We start from the raw sequence: 25,395 nt of genomic DNA on the forward strand, positions 1-25,395 counted from the left end.
GAAGTGAGGTATAGGTAAAGAGGTATAAGAGGCCATGATGTTTGATGTTTTTACCCAAGAAAGCATATTGTATGCTGAATATAAGAGGTCTATTGCATTATTCTCTAAGTGCCACAAAGACAGATCCATGTGCATTTATGATCTTTTCTGAATTATTCACACCTCCCAACAGCAGTTGTTCAGACATTTCCTTCCTGATGCATTTTGTCTCTATTAAAGTGTTTTCTTGTCATTGGAGTGTAAAACGTTACCTTTGCTCCTTCCCATTAAGAAAGGAGAACATCTCCTGGTTCTCCTTTTACCTCATAAAAAGTTAATTCATTATATGAAGACTCATTTAACCTGTGCACTCAAACCTTAATGAGTTACCCATTCTTCCATTTCTTCGTCCCTGGTGTTATCTTAACTGCCAGTACATTTTGCGCAGTTCATCCCAGAAGAACAAAGATAGAATGGTGTGTGGACCGATCCGGAAATAAGAGGCTCCCAAGCCTTTGTAGAGTCCTGTCAAACCCTCCTTTCTCAGAGTCTTAGAGAAGCAGTCAGTGAATCCTTTATAAAGCTGGCCCTACAAGATGAGAAAATTACAATGTTATTTAGCCAAGATCTGAACAGATAATCTCTCACTGTGGGCTCCCATTACTGATTCTACTTAGAAGTTATAATCCTTAAAGGAGAAATATGTAACACTGAAAGCAAACATTTCAAATGGGTACTGCAGTCCAAAATCAATATACTGGAGACAGCCGTCTCTCTCTGCCTTTCATTTTATGAGTTAGTACAGTAAATATATTACATACTGGTCCTTTCTGATTTAAGTCTTGTTTGATTTGGTTATGTTACAGATGATAAGAGTGATTTGACTTCAAGACCCAAGCAAGTTGGTGTCTGCTCGCATCTTTGCTTTGACTTTGTGCGTCATTGCACCACGTCTAAAATACTCACAAATGCAACAGAGGAGCAACTTTGTTTACAGTGCAGTTAAACAATTTACATAATTTCCTTCAAGAACCTTGTGCATCAGTGCACAATTATTTAGCGTAGGTGGACGCTGCCAGTTACGATAAAAACTGCTACATAAAAGCCATTACAGAATGCACTTTGAATAGCTATTGCTGACAAATTATTCATAAATAGTCTCAAAAGTGTTATTTGATATAATGAAGCTTTTGAGGTGTAAAACTCGAAGATTAACTGAACACCACCTGCATAGCTGCAGTGCTTCGACTCATCACCTGGCTGCAGTGATGTGATCACTGTGGTTACAGGTGCAACTGAGCATAACATAACCTGAGTGTTGGGTTACTATTAAAACCTATTGTCTTCTATCATCTCCTTACCTTGCCGAGATGATCCACGGGCTGGTTGTAGAGCCGTGTGCTCACTACATCAAAAGGCGTCATGGCCATCACCACCACCACGCTGCTTATCATCCCGGCGGTCAGGGCCACCAACCAGCTGTCCTTTGGGAACATCTTGGCAGGGAGACAAAACAATGATGGGATAACAGAAGGCACTTAAAGATATGTGATAGAAGTCAAAATGACAGGATGTAGCACATTCTTTCTACTTCATCCAGAAAATGATTTAGACCAGCATATCATCATCATCACATCATCAGGATAACCCCATACGTGCAGTCATTTTCTAATTTTAACCGGTCGTGATCTCCCACGTGTAGTGAAATGGAAAAATGGTTCTATTATTAAAACACACACACACACACACACACACACACACACACACACACACACACACACACACACACACACACACACACACACACACACACACACACACACACTGTAATTCACTGGAATAGTGTAGCAACTTATGCCAAAGATCCCTCATCCATCTTCACTCACCCACCAATCGATTAGATCAGCTGAAAGTCTGGGAAATGAGGGAAGTAGTATATCCCCACACAAGAATGTCAGGAGTCTTTTCTGAACATCTTTGGTGGAGTGGTCAGGTTGAATACCAGCACTGTTCAGTGATCCATGTGGCTCTAGTATTTGGTATGAAAGGCCTTTTTTTAGCCAGCAGTGGGTCAGCAGCCACAATTGCACCCTGTAAAGTAGCGCACAGGTTACGTAAGCTGCATGTTTTCAGCCAGAGGGGCCAATGTGAGGTGTCGAATTTCTCCTTTAGAGGAGTGTAATAGCTAGAGCTTTGTCGGTGCCACAATGACAGCTTTAGTTATCAGTGCATCGCTGCTGACGACAAATAGTCTCCTCTCAAGCCTGCATCTCCCAGTTTAAGGCCACAACTAATGATACATTTCAGGCTAAATGAATCTGCTGATTATTTTCCTTAACATGAAGGATTTCTTGGTCTAGTTAATATCAGCGAATAGTAAAAAAGGCCTATCACAGGTTCCCAGAGCCCAGATTAAAACTTGCTGCCTGTTCATTTTCTGTTAGTAGCAGCTCTCTGAGTCAGTCGTGTGTATTCTTGAACAGTGTGGTCATACAAAAGATGTTCGGACATGATGGGCAGCTGAATAAACAGCCCCTATGTGTCCAAATCAGATCAGATCAAACCCCCCCAGACGACCCCTGTAACATATCCTAACCTGCAGGTCAATCACAAGCTCCTTGGAGGAGGAGAAGGTGGAGAGTTGAGCAGCTGATCCCACGCTGACCCTTGGTACTGCAGCACTGGAGCCCCTCCACAATCCCAGAATGCCATGCTGCCTGTAGATGGCTGCCAGGGCCTGGGTCATCCCCTGACGGGAAGAGGAGGGACACATTAGGGGGAAAATGCTGAATCCTGCTACTGAGATTCAATCAAAAGTTTGAGTTATCATTGCTACCTGGTGTTGATACTGATGTCCGACAGCGATGGAGGAAGTAGACTGACTCTGCAGATGAGTCTTTACCTGTCAATGGAGACAATCTGGGTTTAGGCTCTACTTTTCTCCATGGTTACTCAACTCTTCACAGCTCACCTTGGAAATGAAACACCTCATTAAAAAAAAATACAGCCAGCTACTAACCAAGTATATAGGACTGCCCATCACTGCTCCCACCACTCCTGCCACAGCCCCTGCTATCGTAGTTTTGAGCGCGCTGACCCTTCCGTTGGTGTGGATGTAACCAGAGGATTCAATGATGGCGTAAGAGCCGAGCCTGACTCCATTCATACAAAACTGATACACCAACCCGGGTGCCAGTCCTTTCTGTAAGCCGGAAAGTCCCTCCACCTTCCCGATGGTGTAAAAAGCGTGGAACACGTTGCGATAGTAAATCTGGTAGGTGCCCCGGCTCTTGAGCTCTCCTTGCAGCTGCATCCGCGTTTTGACCACCTCCAGCGGGTTGGTGAACAGACACGCTCCGCAAGCTGAGACCCCGCTCAGTACAAAATCCATCACGGATGTGGACTTCAGGCCCGCTGCCAGTACGACTTGTCCTTCATGTCAGAGGCTTTCTGCTCAGCACCATTTACTCCTCCCACACACACATACTGTACGCTGTCACACACACACTCATTATACACAACATACCACGGTGACATCAGTGCGCAGACACAAGAGCACTTCACGAGCTCCTCGTAAACTCGTAATTCAGATAAACAACATGTTGAGTGACTAGTTAACATGAATTCAGATATGGATTAAGTCAGTTTCTTGTCATGTAGGTCTGTGTCATTGTTATATGTGTAAAAAGTTGTGTTGTGTTGCTTTCCATTGTGGTGTTGTTCGGATTCACCACATCTCTTTGTTTTCTCATCCTTTGTAGAAAGATCGTGTCCATCTCATGTTTGAAAATCTCTACCACTTTTAATAAAATCTACTTGTAACTGCTTTGTATAATTGTATTTTATTTGATATGTTTATTATTATTATTCATCTTTGATTTATTTTATTTTTCGCTACTGTTTTCCTTTTCTGTCTTTGTAATTTGTCTCGAGGTCACTGTAAATGAGGGTCACCCTCAGAGATCTCTCGAGTATAAATAAAGGTTTATTACTACTACTACTACTACTACTACTATTACTACTACTACTACTACTACTATTAGTACTACTACTAAATCCACAGTAGCTTGATGGACATACTGAAAAAAGACCCAACACTTAACATTTTGTAATTCAGAGAAGACAAAAGTCTATGTTTTCATCCCAAGTTATAATAATGTCCCTGACACTCGATGTTACATTTACAGTTATAGCTACTGTCAGCTTCCCTTAATCTACAGCTTCATCACTTATATCGCTCGCTGAATCATATTTAAGAATAAAAACTCGCAGAAAGACTACCATAAAAGACACTGCATGCTTCTCAAGTATCAAATGGGACTTTCAGTAATTTAGCCTACAACTGTATTTCAAAATAGAGAAAAACGCTTTTTTTAATATACTGACATAAAAGTGCATGTCCGATAAGACTCACATAAAAACAATTACACAGAATAATTATTTTACTAAAGCCTAAAATTAAGTGTAGCCTTAACTATTTGTCCCTGAACGTCTCATCTCGGAGATGTTACGTACGTACGTTTGACGCTCGTCTTTTCAGCCAATGAAAACAGTTCCTCAATCCCTGCTTATGTTAGCGTTCATCCTACAGTGCTGGGTGGGCAAGTGACCTTTAAATGAATGGGCGGCCATATTGCAACGACCCATCCAGTCCTCTAATTATACATCCATCTGTGGAACCAGCAAATCACCAGAAACTGGTTTCCATCATCTTCTATTTAACTGGAAACAGTCACATCCACATGTGATCCTATTCAGTAGACTATGGGAGAAGCGTTACTATGGCGTTTAAACACTTTTGATCATCATAATTATTATTATTCTTATTAGTTGTAGTAGTAGTAAGCTTAGTAGTAGTATATTTTTTGTACAGTTTATATAAGCATACTTGTTTCACGCTTGTAAAATGGATTCATAAATGTAAAAAATATTGGCCTATGTATCAAAGTACAAGAGGAAACAGGCTTTGAAATGTGTAAACTAAAAATCAAGATACTCTTTGTGTCAGCTTCAGTCATGAAACTGTGCGAAAGAAAGACTCTTTTTTCTATTACATCTCCAAGGGGTCAGTTTTGGAATAAAGAAAATAAAAGTAAAAAAAGCAGTTAGTACAGACAGAATGCAGAAATGATTTAAAGAGGGCTATATCACCATAGATAGCTCAACTATCTCACTGAGCAGAGTTGAATAGGACAGCTCCCTCATTCCACCTGTCTCTGATCAAACATCTGTTTGATGAACTGTTTCACTGTACTAACTAGAGCCCGACCAATATATTGGTTAGCCGATACGATTGTATCGGCTGATATTGGCCTATCACAGATATACAGTATCAGTATCTGCATATATGTCTGATAATGGCTGATATTTTTTAAGGCTATATATGCAGCATTTTATGTATATATGATTTTTTTTTTCTAATTCAAGTTAAATATATATACAATCTTTTGTTATAAAGTTTTTTTTATAGTTATTTATAAAAAAAATCTAATTTCCAGTGAAGTTTACTGTTTCAGTATGGCCTCTATAAATCCAGTATTGGTTGGGCCATAACTTTCGTACCAAAAATCTAATTATTCACAACTGTTGCACCTGCCTGATTCAAAAAGCACAGTGAAGGTAACTTTCAACAATCTCCACATGCCCATAACCTTCTTTCAGAAAAAACAAAATCAAACTTAATTTGCATAGCACCCTTCATACAAAAAATACAGCTGGAAGGGCTTTACAACAAAATAAATTACAGTACACGCATCAAGTGCTTCAAAAAAGAAACAATATTACATAATATAATGAACATAAGATGAAAAATGAAACCCACTAAGAATGCATTGAGCAATTGTCATTCAACAGTGATAACTGAGATTCAACTGATACACAGCCCTCAGTATTTCCATTAATATTCTGCTCTGTGAAGTGAAATGAGTTCATGTGATACTGGGTCACCGGGGTGACAGCATCACTTTCAATTAGAGATTGTTGTCAGAGTGAGAACAGTGACTTCCAGCACTGTTTTCAAACACATCTCTGTTTAATCAGCTGGAGAGCACTTAGAGCTCAGCTGCTCGAGGATCACAGATATTTTGACAACCTCAATGCGTGTACAGATGTAATGGGATTTTTACTTCGCTCTGAATTAATTAAACAGGTAAGGATTATCCACCTGCCTTTATAACACCAACGGGTCAATATTTAGTCATGCCATTAGAACATGATGAATTGCAGTGCAATGGAGGAAAAGAGAGCCAAACGATGTTTGAAATTTACTTTTGAGAGAAACCGAGGAGTTATATACATTTTTCCAGATGATTAAAGGTGCAGTGACACTTCTGTGCTCTCACCTTTGACTTGGTAGATGACGGGGCAGTGGTTAGATCAATTCAGATATCACTGCCTCAGAGCAACAGACTATATCATTGTCTGGGTGGGTGGGATTGTTCTCCGTCACTGAGCTGGATTAGACTTAAACATAAAATCTGTATCGTCTATAACCCCTTTAAATAGGATTTGTGCTTAGGGGCTTTTTGAGCAGCCATAGCCTCTTGCATAGTACAGGAAATGGACTTAAACAGGATTAAGTTTCCTCTATTGAGCCCACTATTTGTAATTGTTCATTCAATCTATTAGTCTTCCTTTGCACTAAATATTGCACAACGGTCCTTTCTGGCTAAAAAAACACTGAGTGCTCTCAACAGTTTCTGGAGGTTGCACTGTAGCAATAGCACAAACTAAAAAAACTTAAATTCAATGTAATGTGCTACAGATGTGGATCAGATCATGAACTGTAAACATTTCCTAGCATTGTCCAAATGAGGTCAGTCAAATGTGGAATAACCTTTAACCTGAAGGTCTTGTAATGCTGAACACTTTTACTTATTTAAACCTGATCTTCAGAGGCTTTTCTCTTTATAAATGAAGAGTTAAAATATCTCAGGTGTTCTTCATAACTGTAGTATTTCTTTCATATTTAGACCACATATCTTAAAAAAATACAGAAGTTCTTAAAAAAAACTGCACACATCAAAACATGACTTCCTAGCTGTTGCAACATGTGTTCAGTTGCTGAGAAAAACCACAGTTTAACACAGTGGCATTCATTGATTCATCTGTGAATTTCCCATCTCATAGTTAATTGGATAAACAGCTCTAACATGGGTTATCTGTTTGGCAAACTTTCAGTCGTCTTTAGCTGCATGATCTAAATCCCTCTTCTCCGTTTCATCAAACACAGACTAAATCCTCTCACCTGGAATGTACCTACATAATATCTTTCTTCCAGCTCCTGCAGATTTTTGTAAAGATCTGGATTCACATGCAGCATTCAATGAATGTGAGCAATATTTTCTCGCAGTATCAAGTTCATAGAACAAAGATTAACACTTGGGCTGCTGTTTTGTCCTCCTGGACATCTACAGCAGATAATTCACGTTTTAATCTGTTAGGGCATCTGAGCTGCACTGTTACTCAATAGACTGAATAAAGTCAAAATGGTGGAGATTTTACTTCAGCCTTCATTATTATTTGTCCATAGGGTTCAAAACTTAACAGCTTGTGCAAGGATAGTTATCAATAAAGAATTTTATCAATTCAGAGAAAAGGTTTGAAGGAAGCTTTCTTCAAAAGAGTCATACAAATTGTAAATAAAACCACTTACAGAGAACCAAAAAACCCACTCTATTAAATTAAAGGCTCTAACATTTAAATAACTGCTCGTCAAAACAGTTCAAACTATGTACAAAGTTATAAGTCAATTACAACCTGAAAGTATCCAAAAGTTGTTTAAGATGAGAGGAAGTCAACATGACTTGAGAGGAATTAGTTTGTTCAAAATATAATTAGTGAGGACTAATGTTAAATATCATTGTATTACAGTCAGAGAGTTCATTTATGGAACAACTGTGGTCAGGAACTGAAAACATGCAGAACATTTTGTAAGTTCTTTTTAAACAAATGTGAAATGAAAGAGCAGAAAGAAAGACTGGTGTAGAAGAACAGGTACGGGATAGAATTGCACCTATCCACTTTTTTCAGTCAGTTCAGTTAATAAGCTGTATGCAAATCAGGTTTGACTTAAACATTGCTTTCCTAACTTTGTAAAACAAAATGTAACCAATAAATATATAGATATAAATTTACTAAATTGTTATTTATTAAAATCATGGTACCTAATACCAGATTGTCACTTATACCTGATCCAGCTATTTGAGTCAGTATCGGACTGATATCTAATATCAATATGAATGTGCAGTATATGTTAGATGTTTTGTTATTTGTATTGTTTCATTTGACTGCATATAAAAATTAATTTGTATTTGAATACTGGAGAGAAGATGTGAAGGTTCATATTTTGATCATATTTGAAAAACGTGTTATTCTTGAAACCAAGCATGAATTCAGTGTTGAACAATTGAATGGTGTCAATTGAGTGAGTTTGTACATGATTCCTAATCAGTAATCATTCATGCTGCTACTTACACTAATAGCTTCTGCCAAGTCTCTCCGTCTGATAATCAGGGTGTAATCCTCACCAGCTAATGAACTGCCAAGTAGGATTTCAGGAGCAGATTAAACCTCAACCTCATGCCCCAACCCCTTCAAAATACCATGCTGTACGAACAAGGGGAGAGAGGCGAGAGTCAGAAAGAAAGTAAGTGTGTTCAAGACCATGACAGGACATAGATGATTTCTATTTGTTCCGGTTGATGAAGAACAAGGAGAACAAGAGACGAAAATATATATTGGATGGTACCCAGTTGGATTTACTTGATTGCCTTCAAGTCCTTATTTGACTCACTGCTACAGCAAAAAAGTTTGGTGAGTGCTTATACATCAATATTAATTATATATGGTATCAATCTGGATGTGAAATATTGTCTTTCTTAAATGAAATATAAGCCAGAAAACTATATATTGACAGATAGATCATATTATTTATTAGTTAAATGTTCCGTCAATAAATAATATTTTTTATAACATTGCATAATATTTTATATTTTATAATTAGTAGTTAAAATCCTGACAACTTAATATCCTCACATTGTGGATTTTAATGCTAATAAGGTCCTTTTAAATATTTTTGTTGAGTTGTATTTTTCTGGTGATAAGTTATGTTTACATATTCAACCTGTTTAAAGGCATTTCATTCAAAGCTAGTAAAAAAAAAAAAAAGCAGATTCATTAACAATGGGATAAATCATCTCCACATAAATCTCTGGTATCAACAATCAGTGTTAATTGGATTATGTAGAGTCAGGTAAGCACCTACTCAGCCAATAGTATCAATTTATCGCTGTACCAGCTCATGACAGAGCAGTTTATGACATGAAATAAAGACCAGAAAGATTTAACACAGCAATATCATGATTCACTTTATGATTTCACTTTTTCTACTAAAATTGCTGTTTTGCATCATTGTTTAATTGTGAAGGAAGAAATCTAATGCAAACGATACAGACAATTCCTCAAATTTTAAGTCACAATTAATATAACCATTCTTAATTACTGTGTGGATAAGAATCCAACAACAGGGAATACAAAGAGAAGCAGGAAAAAATAAATGCAAAATGTTGTGGTTTGGCAACTTTACAGAGAATAATCTGCAGAGTTGGAAAAGACAGAAAGGAACAAGGCTGTGCTATGCCTAGTCTGAACTAACACTCTCCTACCTGGGCTTGCAGCTCCCTAAATCCATTATTAGAAGCATCTGAAATAAAATACCCTCTTCCAACAGCAGAGTGCAGCATATCATCACATTATTCCCTTTCCACCCTAAATATTATCTCATCTGGAAGTTAATTCATCAGGCTTTGTCAGCAGGTTTATGGCATTTTGCACACAGAGTAATCACATGTGCTTTAAAAATCAGATAGAAAAACAACTGAATCAGAATATAACTGTGCTGGTGCAACTATTATTGGAATAGGACATACAAGCATTTAAAAGCAAAGGGAAGATAAAGCAAAAGCAATATTAAGGGTAGAATGAGTTAGCAAATTTAATCAAAATGAAGCCCAGAGACGCTGTTATCATCCTTGAGTAGAGGATGAGCAGGTGTCCATGAAAATCAATTATATCCATTAATCAGAACAAATAGACTAGATGATTCATGGCCCATTAAAAACAATAGAAGAGCAGATCAGTGTATTCATGAATATTGCAACAACACATAGATAAATTGTAAAATCAACTGCTGAGAGCAAAATAATGAACATTTTCATTACTTTCAATGATGTATGTATTGGTCTTGTGTGTACTAGGAAAAGGTACAGCCATGGACATTGGTGGTTTGGAGACGGTGGTGGCAAACTCTGCCTATGTCTCGGCCCGTGGTAGTGTGGACGGAAATGCAGCAGCCACCATGCGTGACAAGAAGATGCGAGCCAGGCTGAAACTCCCACACATCAGAGAATGTGAACACACGAAGACGACTGTAGACACGACCTTTGACAGCATGTGTGTCAAACAGCCAATTGGCAAGCGCCTGTTCCAACAGTTTCTGCAGAGCGACACAATCCATAAGAATGCTGGGGATCTGTGGAAAGACATCGAAGACTACAAAGTATGTCAAGAAAAGGACAGAGTACAGAAGGCACAAAAAATCGTCAATAAGTACCATGACTCAGCATCAAAGAATTTTTGCAGCTTCCTGGAGGAGAAGGTCGTCACTCGAGTGAAGGAAGACTTCAAAAATGTCCGTGGTGACCTGTTTAAAGAGAGTGAGCAACAACTGCTCAAACACCTGGAGAACGCCATAGATGGCTTCAAGAACAGCATGTACTTCCTGCGTTATGTTCAGTTCAAATGGATGGAGAGCCAGCCTTTTGATGAGGAGTGGTTCATGGACTTCAGAGTCCTGGGTAAAGGAGGTTTCGGGGAAGTGTTTGCTTGCCAGGCTAAGGCAACAGGCAAAATGTACGCCAATAAAAAGCTGGATAAAAAGAGGCTGAAGAAACGTAAAGGCTATGGGGTAAAGCAGTGGTGTAGTATTTAATATCCCACTCATAGATATTCGTAGTATCAATCAAAATGAGTTACAACACAAAATAAGATCTTTAACCAACTCATAATGACCCACAGTAGGAAATAAGAAAGAACTGAATGGGAGACAATATTCCCCAGTGAGCTGCAAAGGTTTAGTTTTCAACGCAACAGCTCAATGCAAAGAAGCTTGTGCGACTCTTGAAGACCTCACAAAGCAGCTCAGAGCCAGACACAGAGACTGAACTGAAGCTCGCTGCTTTTAAAAGCATCAGTGTATAATGAACACCAAGTTCTTTAAGTCAGTCCACCTTCTCAGACATGCTACAGCATATTAAAGACTATGCACATCCAAGCATCTGTTTTTTTTATTATGGCTAATTAGCCATCTGCACACGTTGTACTTGCATATAGCTTTATGAACCTCTTTCTGCTACTGAGAACAGGCCAATTGCTCATGGCACTTATAGAGGCAGGAATATCACAGGTGTAACTAATGACATTAATGATGGCTTAGTGACATTTGGGTATGTCAGAAAGCCAGTATGCACAGTATACCTTTTTTTACAGCAGACATTTTAACTTGTTATGGAAGGGAAAGCACACAAATGACATATTACAATTAGTATTGATGATGGCAGTTCCATCTAAGTATCCATAAGGTGTGGCTGACCATGTGCCATCGAATAAAACCTGAAGAATGATTGCCATCCACCAAGCAAGCCATGCCAGAGAGCCAGCATTCAAAATACTAGGCCTGTATACTGTATACATGAACACCTAACAACTTAGTTGAATTCAATCATTATAAATGTGCGATTAGTTGTGCCTGTGCTTTTCCTGAATTGTCAAAATTTATGTTTGGATGGGTCACACCCAAATGAAATGCAGCAGTTAATGTAATTGTTTACTTTTTGACAAGTCAATCAATCACATACTGTTCATGCCCACAGAGTCTTCAAAACATGTCTACAGTAGTTACGCAAACTAAGTGAAAACCCCCATGTGGCTGCATGTGGGGGCTTTAATTCTTTCAGACAACATATTGTATGTTCCTAGTTTTGTTGGACTAATCATGTTCTGATTTGTGTTTAGGGAGCAATTGTGGAGAAGCGCATCCTCGCAAAAGTTCACAGTCGCTTCATTGTGACACTGGCTTACGCCTTCCAGACCAAGACTGACCTCTGCCTAGTTATGACCATCATGAATGGTGGAGACCTCAGGTACTTTACATAAATGCAAATACAGCTGGTATACATAGACTGACACTGCCAATGCCATGCTCCATGCTGGTTTCTGTAGTTACCAACATGGGAACTTGTGTCATTCCACTCATCTCTACTAATTAGCCTAGGTATAGATAAACCTCACAGCTAATATACTGACTGATCTCTCAGGTGCGTCATGCTTTAAGTCAGAGAACAACTTAAGGAATCCTTAGTCTCTCCTCTTTCTTCTACTATTCTGTTACTTTTATTAATGTCACAGAAGCTTTAGAGAATACTGTATAATATCCTGCTCCCTCTCACAGGTTTCATATGTATAATGTGGATGAAAAAAATCCTGGTTTTAATGAGAAGAGAGCATGTTTCTATACAGCTCAGGTCATCTGTGGACTGGAGCACCTTCACCAGCACAGGATCGTCTACAGAGACCTGAAACCAGAAAATGTACTGCTGGATGATGCAGGTGAGCCATTTCCTCTGCAGCATTTATGCTCTAATCTGTCCAAACCCATCCATAGTTGTTCTTTAACCATGTGAATGCGGATTTTCCTTTGAACCAAACACTAGAACAGCCGAAAACACTGATACGTTAAACCTCTTTGTGGCCTTTATCACAAAACAAGATCAGCGGGTAAACCACCTAACTTTGGTTTCAACCCCAGTTTATCTCATGAAAATGGCTTGCTTTAAGCCCATGTTAATCACCATGGTAACCTATGCTGCGCCCCTAACCTGCTCTGCTGCAGGTTTAGTTCAGAGGACTGGACTAAAATGTGCACACATTAACAAGATCTAAACATGAACAAAAATAGTGCCTTGACTTCATGGGGAGCAGAGAGGTCAGGGAAAAATGAGAATAACATTTAAAAAATATTGAAACATTAATAACATTAAAAAGAGTTTAATGAAAATGACCTAGCAAAGACATTAAATACTTGACGTTTCAGACTGATTTTATCAAGGATTAATCAGGCATTCTGTTAATGTTGGCTTGGAGTGGACACCTACTGTCTCATTATGCCATTTTAGTAATCAATGCTTTCTTACTCAGGACACGTTCGCCTGTCAGATTTGGGTCTGGCTGTTGAACTTCCACCAGGGCAAGACAAGACTTCTGGATATGCAGGAACTCCAGGTAGGCCTAAGTGAACGAAACAATATTTTAAGATGAAGTAGAAAGGTCATTGTCACTGTGAAAACGAAACAAAAATTCTGTTCAATTCACATACGTCATGCAAGTTACTGTGTATGAATTTGTGATGTCTATGAATCAAGGTTTCATGGCTCCAGAGCTGCTCCAGAAGAAGGAGTATGACTACTCAGTGGACTATTTTACTCTGGGGGTCACAGTGTATGAGATGATTGCAGCTAAAGGGCCCTTTAGAGTACGAGGAGAAAAGGTATAAAACGTGTAGAACAGACACATCAGGTGTCTTTTATGGGGGAAATATCCTTAAATATCCTGTTTACTTTTGTCTCAGGCCAGTTCTCTGTGGTCAATGACTTCACGTCCAATGTTCATTTGCAAAATGTTCTCTTTCTTTAGGTTGAGAATGAAGAGGTAACTCGCAGAATCTTGAATGATCCAGTTTCATACACACCCAAATTTAGCAAAGAGTGCACAGATATTTGTGAAGGCCTGATGGCAAAGGACCCAGAGAAACGCCTCGGGTTCAAAAATAACGAGTGCGCTGAGCTCAAGAATCAGCCATTCTTCAAAGAGATTAACTGGGGCCGTCTGGATGCAGGTGGGTGACGTCTACAACTTCATCATCACCAAAAAACATCACAATTTGAAGCCATGTGATTTACTCATAAATGATTGAAGCAGTGATAGCTTGCTCTCATACAAAAATTAGGACACATGCTGTTTTTGCTCTCACTCTGTGAATCTCTATGATCGTTTAGTGATTTCATCTATGAAATCCTACATCAATTTATGTTTCTGAATGAATGAATGAATAGCAGATAAGATACTGAATAGAGAATACTGAATCCAAAGAGACTCAAGACATGAATCACACAAAAAGGGGTTTAAGTACAGCAAAAATAGGCCATACTTTGAATTGATGATGTTTTCTGTGTTCCTTCTAAAGGCATGCTACCTCCTCCATTTGTACCTGATCCTAAGATGGTCTACGCTAAAGATATTGACGATGTGGGAGCCTTCAGCATAATTAAAGGTTTGGTCATGGATAATAAGGACACAGAGTTCTTCAATGATTTTGCCTCTGGCAACGTCCCAATCCCATGGCAGGAGGAGATGATTGAGACAGGTGTGTTTGGGGAGCTGAATATCTGGGGAGAGAATGGCAAACTACCCAATGACCTCGACCCGAACTATGTGGAGGTCAAAGGTGGAGGATGTGTACTTCTTTGAGTTGGAGCCACTGATAAACTGAGCAGAAGGATGGAAGAAAGTAGAATTTGACATATCTATTGAAATTTAGCACATTTAGATTGGGTATTTGCTCATTTGGTGCCAGTTACTCATAAACTGTAATTTGTACAATAGTCTGTAATAATCAGACAGTAATACTGACAGTACTACTGTTGAACATATATGTATAACATATTGTGTAACAGAAAATGTAAATATGGTTGCACTAACAATGGCTGCTGTAATTTATGCATATGTTAATACTTTGTATATGTATAGAAATGTATAGAAAAAACACTGAAGCAGAGTTTGTATTATTTGGACCAAAGATACCGTGTTGATAGAATGTTATATTATTATTATTATTATTATTATTATTATTATTATTATTATTATTATTATTATTATTATTATTATTATTATTATTATTATTCTGTATTCCTTTATTTATCATATAACTAATACTATTATTGTTATTAATGAGGCAAATATTGTAGATAGAGTTAAAAGCAATCAATAAAATCTTGCAAAGCACAAATAAATGTGTTGGTTCCTCTTTCCATGGGTCTGCAATCCACATTGGTAATACATTTAATTCCTGGTTGTATCTTACATGAAAAGGTGGCACAGTCCTTTCCAACAACAAGAGGGAAACTGAGGCCTGTCTTAAATACTACATTAAACTACTGTATGCTTCTTGCAAATGGAAAGATCCACAAAAATCTTTGAAATTTAAAGTTTTAAGACATTGTGTCTGGTTCCTGTAAATGCTTTGTGGAATCACCTTTAATTCTGCACTTAATTGTTAATTGTGTGTTTGAAGAGTGCTTGTTTGATTTATATTTTGTTTTCTTGAACCCTCTCTCTTGAAAAATATTATGACTGTTTAAATCAGCAAAATCATTTAGAAACATGTAGTTCCCAGAACATAATGTGGGGAACTCTTGAACCTGAACCGTCACAGCAGCAAACTATTTTTTTCTTTCTTTACAAAATCTTCCATTTCACAGGTTTTCTTCTTTTTCTTGTTCAGACAGGCGTTTGCTGTTAGAATAATATTTTCTGATTCATTTTAGTTTACCTTGATCAATTAAATCTAGTAAGAACATTATAGTGGTATCATTATTATTATTATTATAGCATTCAAGATGACATGTGCACACCTGACAGCTCAGTTACACCTGGTCATTTTCGCAGGTAACCTATTGTGTCATTTCCTATAATAAGGACTCTATTTACTGTATAGAAACAACAATAGTGATCAGCCTGCAACATCAGTGTTCATCAAACCTCCTGAGCAAGACAAAGTATATTACACATACCAGGTGTCTCATTTATCACCTTTTATACAGCCATTTCATTGTTTCTAAATCTCTTTATTCGTATATGATGTAAACAATGAATACATAAAGCTAATATGAAATGGGATTTTCCTGAATACCTAGATACACCTCTGACCTGATGGGGAAATGTTGGTCTTTGAGGAAATAAGTTTTGGTAAAATGTGAGCATTTATTGACCAGGTTTTTAATATCACTACTTCATCAAGAAACCAACTTTACCACTAATTCAATTTAAAGTTTAAGCATCACCTTACTAACATTTATCGTCATCATGATGTTACTAAGATCCTGAAAATTCTGTGTTTTGTGAATTTGAAATTGAAGCACTGCATATCCAATATATATTCTTAAAACCATTTTTTTATCATATTAAAAAAGGGATGGGATAGTCCTCTCTATGATACTCGGCCTGTTTTATGTAACAATACTATATTTCTATCGGGGTCAAACAATAACTGAAATCACCACCACACCTGTTTATTTAAGTAATGACCAAAATTTGCTTGAGGAAAAGTCACCATCACCAAAGTGATTACAATTAATCCTGAGGGGAACATTAATATATGTACCAATTCTCATGAAAATTTATCCAATAGTCATTGAGGTATTTAATGGACCAACCAACACTGATGTTAAGGCAATAGACTCATGCTTCCAGCTTGGCTAAAAAACATAACTGAAATAATAGTCTAACAACCTTTTTTTTTTTAATCAAATGTTGCCATACACCAGACCAGCAAATATGTAATAGTTGGTTATTCAAATCAATGAGTTTTAAACCCTTGCTGTCTGTGTGTATTTGAAGGAGAGAGAGAGAGAGAGAGAGAGAGAGAGAGAGAGAGAGAGAGAGAGAGAGAGAGAGAGAGAGAGAGAGAGAGAGAGAGAGAGAGAGAAACTGTAGAGAGCTGTAATCTCAGCAATCAATCAATTGATTTATTGCTCCATGTATTGAGGCAGTGACTTTACCGAAACTCTATTACATACAGTACACAAATACTGACTGTGCAAAGTTAAACAGCATCACACTATTTAAATAGTTTCTACTGAGAGCACATAACTGAATCTGCACATGAATAAGCATCCGATATTTAGCTCAGTGTAGAATTGCACAAAGGTCTGTTTAAGATTTTAAATTATGCTAAATTATTACTACAATACAATTCTGATATTGTGTAGCATCATCATGACATCCTTCAGTCATAACACTACAGCAGCTGCTTCTGTCATATAAGATAATGTAATGTCATGTAATTTAAAAATCCAATGCACCCATGTGTTCTCAATTCACTTTTCATCAAAGGATGAACAAGCGGGCCCAGCAACATACTGTATAGGACAAGTATAGGGTAAACCAGTGTAGTTATGTAGTTTATTACACAGAAATCAAGAACCTCCTTGTGAATTTTATTTGTGTTTTAGTTTAATCTGCCATTTGTATATGTTCAAAAGAAAGACTCTTGCACACAAATGTGTTTTTGGTACAACACATCTCTGCTGGCAGCCTCTTACGGATTTAAAAATTTGAGAATTGTTCCCTTCTTGTGATTTCTCATTTTCTAGTTATTTGGGGCACACAACTACAAGAAAAAAATGATAGTTTCCAAAACTGCTGAGATTTCACCTGACACTAGCACTGACCACTCACTTACAAGACCAAGTTTACTAATCTAATTAGATTAACCTTAAAATCTAATAAGATTCAGAAAATGTTTCTGTCTATGGACACAGAACAGGAACTCACCCTCACACCTGAGGACAGCTATAATTACTGACTGCTAAGCTTCCCTTGTACTGTATGTATTAACTTGTGCTTAAAACTAATATCTGAAATCATCATGTTCACAATTTAAACATTTATTTGGTCTTAGTTATGTGACCTCAATGGCCAGTGATAACTAGAGGCTGGTAACCAAAAACCCTGTGAGTTTTTTTCTGAGTGAACTTTCCCCTTTAAGCAAGGAGGTCAATGCGGACACAACTAAATAAATATTTCAGCGGACTGAGGGAAGGGCAAAGAAATAAAATATTAACAGACAAAAGATTATGAGTTAAAGTCTGAATGTCTGTTCAATATTGTATACAGTACAAGTATATGACAGAACTTTGAACTGTGCTTCTGATTAATGGTCGGCTGCAGAGAATTCACGTTTGATAAGATACAGACTGTATCTGGCAAGTTTCTGCTTTTAATATCTCCAGAATAGTGCAAGCTGAAAATACAAAGGGAATACATGATTGTACTGCATATGCATCAGTAGTATCTTGTTAATCCACACCTCCAAATGTTGCTTAATGTATAGAGACAACTAATAAATAATAAGGGTGTGTTAGAATAGCTGTACTGTACTATGTCAACATAACAGGCATCATTGTTAAATCTATACACTCCAGTATAAAAAATGTATTTACAAAGAGCAAGAATGCATCTTTTGTCCTGCTTCAGACTAGTTAATGCTTAACCAGTGCTAAAATAGACACTTTCTGCCTTCAATAAATCACAGCTTTCAGTATTTGCTCAGCCCTCTATTCAGTATTTCCCCATAAGTATTTGCTTATGGAGCTTGAAATGACCTCCCTAAAATCACAAGCTACCAATTCCTCAAAAGGGAATGCAGGCAGGAAGACAAGCTGATGTGAACAAGCACAAAAAGAATGATACCCACAGAGTAAACCTAGATTACGACAAGAACATCACTTCATAAGATTATGACTAGATAAACCTTTCTCTGATTAACTTATTTAGTGAAGCATATATTTACACACACACAAACACACACACACACACACACACACACACACACACACACACACACACACGCACACACACACACACACACACACACACACACACATACACACACACATCCTACAATTATGATCACATTACTCTTACGAGGCTTCTTAAAATGTTACGACTAAATAAAACAATTACTTATAAATTGTCTCCTGAAAAAGCTTTAAAAAAGCATGTTAAAGCCATCAGTGCCAAAGGATCCCATTACATTTAAACTTTTTGATTACTGTGACAACTATTTTAAATTATCTGCACTGCCAATCAGAAGAAGGGAAAACAATGCTCATTGTACTTACATTTCTATGGTAACATGTCAGGCAAGTGAAATGTCATCAATTTTGGGCGGGAATAGCAGACTTAATGTAGCTACAGCCAACAAATCAATGTTCAAATTAGTCCAGGTTTGAGTGCATGAGAAAAAAAAATCCTGAGTCAGTTCTCACACTCCCAAAATGTATAACAGATACAGAAGTTGCGAATAGAGCTCCTTACAGAGGCAATATCTATCTCGTTTTGCTAATTATTAATAGAAAATTACTTTCAAGATGAAAGAGATAATTGAGGTTATATCACTTTTCCTTGGTTTTGTTGGCTGGATAATGATTTTCATATCACTAGAAGATCAGTATTGGAAAGAATCCACCACAGATGGCAGCGTAATTACAACCTCCACAATCTATGAGAATCTTTGGATGTCTTGTGCAAGTGATTCAACGGGGATATATAACTGCCGTGACTTTCCATCCCTTTTTGCTCTTCCAGGTAAGTAAAAGTAAAAGTAGCTATTGTCTAATAGCCTAGTAGGATCTTTGAAAAGTAATTAAAGTAATATCTCCTGTTAAAAAAGGTGGTAGTTACTGGAAATTAATAAGACATTGCTTAGGCAATGTTTTTCCCATTATCATTTAAGCTTTCAGTTTTTTCTCTGATTCAGCTGTATGTAATAGCTGAGTATGCATTTTCTAACCAATAGAGTCATACTGATTGAAATGCAGCTTAATATTTTAATTGACTGAGGTATAAACTACTTTAAGAGTTTAAACTATTATACTATGTAATTCAGTTCCTGTGCTGACAAAAAGAGGCAGCTGTTTAATTCAATCCAAAAAGTTGTGTAGCTTGAAAAGTTTATTTTTGATGAGGTTGTGTCAGAGAGGACATTTGCAAAGACATGCTGTACATTGTACTGGTGCTGTGCTGAATTACATTAAGTCTCACAAATGTTATTATAGGGCTATACAATTATCAGTACATTGTTTGAGTGCTTACATTGAATTTTTAATTGTTCTTTACTGCTTATCCTATTTTTAATTGTATCCACTGTATTTAATGCAATGCAGTTTGACTTTCAATAACCCCTGCCATTTTTACCACTGTTAAGCTGTATTCAATAAGGAGTTAAGTCTAGCTGTTCTTAGCTGCTATGAGTGGTGCTTCATTCTTAAGCATTCTTAAGCATGGGTTATTAAAAATATACTGTAATCCAGTATAATCACTAAAACCTGTCTTTAAAAATGTCTTTGAGGTTGACATCACATTAAGGCAAATGCATCCATTTTTTTGGTGGTGTGTTTAGGTCTAAACCATTAGAAGTCAGATTTCAAGTAAAATTGTGATTTCCTTGTCAAGATCTAGGCCTGATAACCAGCCATGCTAAATTACTGAATGAATGAAGAGTTTTGGGGTCAGCTATCACACAAGTAAATAAGTTTATCTTACGGCAGAACACCTGGTCATCTGCGGGTCGGTTTGTGGTGATGCACCCTCACCCCCATGTATCACACACATTTCCATCATCCCTTATCTAGAGGGTGAACTGAGGAGCCAAAACGTGACTTGAATCCCATCAATAACGGTTTGATGTTATTGATACAGTGCTCAAAGCAAACGTCATGAGGTGACAAATAGCTTTAAGTCTATAGACGTTTGTAAGCAGGTTGGAAGGTTGGACTTCACCTCTCTGTTGTCTTTTAAGTTGGGTAAACATTTGGAGTCTTTGAAAAGATTCAATAGAGTTGGGAATAATAGGGGAACTCTTAAGTGGGAATTACTCATTGATTTGTAGTTTTCTGTAGCATCTTAGCACAGTTGCTCAGAATTGGTCTTGTACACTGAGTCTGCTGGGCCAAACAAATCCACACGTGTGCAGGAAGATAGCTTGGAGAGTTAACGTTGGTATTTAGTGTTCATCTTTCTGGATAACTCTACACGTGTTGGACAGATAAAACAAGGAAATATGAATGCGATAGTGGAAGCTTTTGCCTTCTTCCTGGGCTTCCTTGGCTGGTTGATGGTTGGCGTTGCACTTCCAAATCGATACTGGAGAGTCTCTACAGTGGACGGTAATGTTATTACCACATCAACCATCTATGAAAACCTATGGATGTCCTGTGCAACTGACTCTACAGGAGTTCACAACTGCCGGGATTTTCCATCTTTGCTCGCACTTAATGGTATGTGGCTGACAGCAACTGTTTTATTGGTATGGATGACTACTTATCAGACTCAAATCCAAATCCACCCACTCAAAGTGACTACATTTTGAAGAAGTGGTATAACAATCATTACACAAGAAACTTTACTATTAAGCAGCTTAGTATATAAATGGTGTATACTTTTTGTAGCAACAGAGCACAAAGAAAAATGCTTAGTTCATCTCCGAGGTGTAAAGGGCTGACAGTGTTATGTACAATAAAAAACAGTTTGACCTTTACAACAAAGACTGGATTCTCCTGAATCGTATACCACTGTATCCAACACAACAACAGAGAAATTCTTCTTTGCCATTGTTTTTTTCCATGTACTATTGATCTAAATGTGTTATTGGTATCCCTTTAAAAATCTATCAGGAATATTATATTGTACTGGCTATAATCTGTGAACAGGGGTAATATGACAGGAGGATAAGCAAGCACAACCGCAATGAACCCAGACCAAATGACACTCTTAAATTAATTGTTCATTTAAACTGATTTCTATGAGCTGATATTTATGTCCAACTTGTACTTTATTTGTCTGAACCTGTTACCCACTTTGGGAAAACTACCTGTGCTGCAAGGAAAATGCAAATTCTCCATGCTTAGTTTCAGCCAGTGTGTCTGCTACTATTCTCATTCGGTTGGTACTCAGAAAGTATCAAGGTTGGATACCTAGCCCTAGTACTTAGCTAATTTTGTCACACCCCCATAGTTCCAACGTAGTACATATATTTACATTTCATAACATTGTTGATTGAAAAGGTACTGGTCCTGAAACTATACTGGTATATACAACCGTGACTGTTGTTTATCTCTTGGAGAATGCTGGATGATTGGATAGACTGAATTCAATAAATTTGTCTAGAATTGTGGCTCAAGTGTTTTGTGTTTTGATCAATAAAGCCTTTTACAGGGCTCTGCCTTTGCTCACAAAACCAGCATCAGTACTAATGAAAGTCTAAAGGGCTCACACCCACATCGCTGCAACATAGTTATGCTATACATACAACTTTAATGTTAATAATGCATTTGCATTTAATGTGTTAAATTCTTACACTGTAAATACATTATTATATGTGTGTATTGAACACCGGGACACATGATTGTATTTTTTTTATGTTTGTGCACAGGATACATACAGGCCTCCCGAGCACTGATGATTGCTGCCATTGTGTTTGGGACATTTGGGCTTGTGGCTACTCTTGCAGGAATGCAGTGCTCTAAAATAGGAGGAGAAAACTACATCCTGAAGGGAAGAATTGCTGCAATTGGAGGAGTGTTCTTTTTACTACAGGGTAAAGACAAGGGGGTTGGATGCAATTAGCAATGTAACAAAACAACCATGAAGAAAATGTTTCGTGAGAAGTTTAATATTTCTTGTGTGCAATGAAGGAAGTCTTACTGCTTTAAAAAATACTTAAAATTGTACAGATCCCCAACCCTAGCTTAGTCTCTGGAAGTACTGTGAAACATGAGACTCATGTATTTAAGAAAGAGAATCAAGCCTCATCTTTACCCACAACACTTGGATAGGCAAACATGTCTAGTGCTCCAATCTCTGTTTGCAGAAGACAAGCTATCAGAAAATGGGTCACCAGTTCAAAAGGTTATCCTTACTCTACAAGCTCTAACAAGCCTGCTCATGCGCAAAAGCCTGTCATTATCAAAGGAATGAATTGTTATCCAATAAGTCTAAAATAAGTCACACTACGTAAAATACAAAAAGTAACATAGTGATAGGAGACTAGTAATATCAGGAAGTGGTATGTCCACAAATAAGATAATAAGTAATGTTTACTATGTTGACCACCTTCAGTATCAGCATTGCTAACATTTGCTTATTAGCGATAAAAACATAGTATAGCTGAGGTTGGTGGGAATTTCATTCATTTTGCAGGTATGTCTGCATACACCACATTAAAACATTTTACCTGATGATGGTTCTAGATGAAAGTTCAAGGGATCAAAGTCAATTCATGATATGTGAACATCTGATCAAAATTCAAGGGTAACTCACTCTGAACCAAAAATGTCGTCCTGCTGATAGCACTGCAGGACATTTCAGGAGATCAGCAAAGGTAGTAGGATTCATTCCCTGGGAACCATGAATGACTGAACAAAGTATTGTGGGAATTCCTCAAGTAGAAGTAAAGATATTTCACTGAATAACTTTGACCTTCTGGTGGTGTTAGACGAAAGATCAAAGAATCAACAAAGAAACTGGGCTTCAATCACTGGGGGCAAGAGAGAAAAGGTCCTGACTGTAGAAGAAAGTTCCAAGGCACTCATCTGCCTAAAAGTTAAAAGCCTTTATTCAGATGGCTATTTCATGGGGAAACTCTTTTATTCAAAGGTGACAAGTGCAAAGTATGACCACTAGATGGCTCTATAAAATGTATAGAAGGAAGACAAGGATAATGCACAAGTATTTTCCTTTTCTTTTTTAAAAGAATTTTACCATGAAATAGCCATCTAAATGAAGGCTTTTAAACTTTTTGCCAGAAGAGTGACTAGGAACTCTTCTTTTTTCGGCTGAAAACAATCTGACTGTAAGAAGCCTGGAAATTCACACATCAAATATGAACCATTTACTTGTCGTCAAGACAAATACTAAACCAGTGGTGTCATTTTAATCAAATTTGAGAGGCTTTAAACTATATTATATAACTTTTTATTATAACTTCTTCCCCCAAGCTGTTAAACTAATGAACACGGCCTGATCCCCTCATCCCACTCACCCACACACACTCACTGATTGTGGCCTACTGTTACAATGAGAATTTCTACTGTTTGCACCTTTTATATTGCATATTGCACTTAGTTGCTCTAATAGATTGTTAATGTTGTATTTATGTCTTACGTTGTTTTTAATTGTCTTAAATATTGTTATGGCTTAGGGAGTGCTATCTAAATTTCGTTATATTGTTGTCTGACCCTCAATATAATGACAATAAAGCTACTCAACTAAAACTAGTAATAGTATTCTATTAGGATAACTCATAGAGGAGAGCTGATTGTAAATGAGCAGTCACTCTCCTTACAACAAAATTGAGATTCAGTTTTACTTTTTACGTCACTATAACATTACAACCTAAGAACTCCAGGATTCATACGTTATGTTTCAACATTATGTTATCTTGTTATTTATCCATGTTTTTTGTTTTGTAGGGATTTGCACAATGATTGCAGTGTCTTGGTATGCAGCCAACATCACACAGCAGTTCTTTGACCAGTTTTATCCAGGGACTAAGTGAGTCAATACAAACTGCATCCATATTTCATTGAGTTGAGAGACACACAACAACAGCTAAATAGCACAAAGTGATGTTGTTGTTTACCATGAACTAAATAACAATACGTAGAAAAGACACATGTTAAATGTTACTCTATCTCAGGTATGAAATCGGAGAGGGCTTGTATATCGGTTGGTCTTCAGCTACACTTTCCATCTGTGGTGGTTCATGCCTGCTGTGTGCTTGCAGAATCATTACACCCAATGATAAAATGTGAGTATGTAATTGAAATGTCCAATATTAATTCACTTGGTATAGTAGAATTGGCACATCTTATTAACTGCAACACTTCTTTTGTGTTCTAGACCGTATCCATACCAGCCTTCCTCCAGAGGACATGTGCTGTCAACTGTGGCAATGTCTCAGTCTGTCCCAAGCAACTATGATAGAAATGCATATGTCTGAGAGGTTACTGTGAAGAGGAAAACGGACTGGGTAAAATTCAATTCAATGGATTGATTTCGTGTTCAATGAGGAAACAGTTTATTATTCTAAAGGCTCTATGAGTGGGCACTATTTCAAATGAGAAAAATGCACAGACTCATTATCGATGTACAACAGTAATCATGATACTATTTGGGGGATTAACTGGTTGTATCTAAACCTTTTAGTGACACATATTTGCTTTATATGAAATTTACGCAAAAAATGCTTCACTATCCCAGCATATATGTACCTCAGTAGCTTACTGTGGGCATACAAAGATAAATTGCACCATAATGAATACAAGAATACAAAATACATATTGACATGTAACCAGTCCAGTTTGTATTGGGAATCCCAGAATTTCAATAAACTATAAGTCAATTTTAACCAAACTTTTACACTAGTTACTCTTCCTTGCTTTTATCTTATTGATAGCAAAGGATTACTTGATTGTGAGAAAAAAGTTGCAAGAAAGTTATGCAAAGTGTATCTGGTCCTCT

The 25,395-nt window shown here is 37.3% G+C and overlaps 3 protein-coding genes across 3 annotated transcripts; 2 read left to right on the plus strand and 1 right to left on the minus strand.

Moving 5' to 3' along the window:
- Nucleotides 1-364: 364 nt before the first annotated feature.
- slc25a35 (solute carrier family 25 member 35) lies at nt 365-3,448 on the minus strand. The gene is made up of 5 exons (XM_062433492.1): nt 2,999-3,448; nt 2,816-2,881; nt 2,576-2,728; nt 1,341-1,475; nt 365-568 (listed from the first exon to the last, which is right to left on the minus strand). The coding sequence occupies exons 1-5, from the start codon at nt 3,368-3,370 to the stop codon at nt 398-400; spliced, it is 897 nt and encodes a 298-aa protein (XP_062289476.1). The 5' UTR covers nt 3,371-3,448; the 3' UTR covers nt 365-397.
- Nucleotides 3,449-10,249: 6,801 nt separating this feature from the next.
- grk1b (G protein-coupled receptor kinase 1 b) lies at nt 10,250-14,562 on the plus strand. The gene is made up of 7 exons (XM_062432930.1): nt 10,250-10,945; nt 12,052-12,179; nt 12,488-12,645; nt 13,234-13,317; nt 13,458-13,582; nt 13,729-13,930; nt 14,279-14,562. Exons 1-7 carry the CDS (start codon nt 10,250-10,252, stop codon nt 14,560-14,562), a joined length of 1,677 nt encoding a protein of 558 aa, XP_062288914.1.
- Nucleotides 14,563-20,935: 6,373 nt separating this feature from the next.
- LOC133994209 (claudin-15-like) lies at nt 20,936-24,874 on the plus strand. Its single transcript, XM_062433430.1, has 5 exons — nt 20,936-21,152; nt 22,307-22,471; nt 24,345-24,426; nt 24,572-24,682; nt 24,775-24,874. The coding sequence occupies exons 1-5, from the start codon at nt 20,936-20,938 to the stop codon at nt 24,872-24,874; spliced, it is 675 nt and encodes a 224-aa protein (XP_062289414.1).
- Nucleotides 24,875-25,395: the final 521 nt, after the last annotated feature.

Source organism: Scomber scombrus, chromosome 14 (genome assembly GCF_963691925.1).
Source record: "Scomber scombrus chromosome 14, fScoSco1.1, whole genome shotgun sequence".
NCBI classification, from domain to species: Eukaryota; Metazoa; Chordata; class Actinopteri; order Scombriformes; family Scombridae; genus Scomber; species Scomber scombrus.

Excerpts from the sequence above, each read along its gene's own strand:
- slc25a35 (XM_062433492.1), bottom strand. The coding sequence starts at position 3,370 with ATGGATTTTGTACTGAGCGGGGTCTCAGCTTGCGGAGCGTGTCTGTTC. Across the intron at positions 2,729-2,815 it reads GACATCAGTATCAACACCAG|GGGATGACCCAGGCCCTGGC; the intron begins GTAGCAATGATA and ends TCTTCCCGTCAG. Across the intron at positions 1,476-2,575 it reads AGCTTGTGATTGACCTGCAG|ATGTTCCCAAAGGACAGCTG; the intron begins GTTAGGATATGT and ends CTCCCTGCCAAG.
- grk1b (XM_062432930.1), top strand. The coding sequence starts at position 10,250 with ATGGACATTGGTGGTTTGGAGACGGTGGTGGCAAACTCTGCCTATGTC. Across the intron at positions 12,180-12,487 it reads ATGAATGGTGGAGACCTCAG|GTTTCATATGTATAATGTGG; the intron begins GTACTTTACATA and ends TCCCTCTCACAG. Across the intron at positions 13,583-13,728 it reads TTAGAGTACGAGGAGAAAAG|GTTGAGAATGAAGAGGTAAC; the intron begins GTATAAAACGTG and ends CTCTTTCTTTAG.
- LOC133994209 (XM_062433430.1), top strand. The coding sequence starts at position 20,936 with ATGAATGCGATAGTGGAAGCTTTTGCCTTCTTCCTGGGCTTCCTTGGC. Across the intron at positions 21,153-22,306 it reads ATCTTTGCTCGCACTTAATG|GATACATACAGGCCTCCCGA; the intron begins GTATGTGGCTGA and ends GTTTGTGCACAG. Across the intron at positions 24,683-24,774 it reads ATTACACCCAATGATAAAAT|ACCGTATCCATACCAGCCTT; the intron begins GTGAGTATGTAA and ends TTTGTGTTCTAG.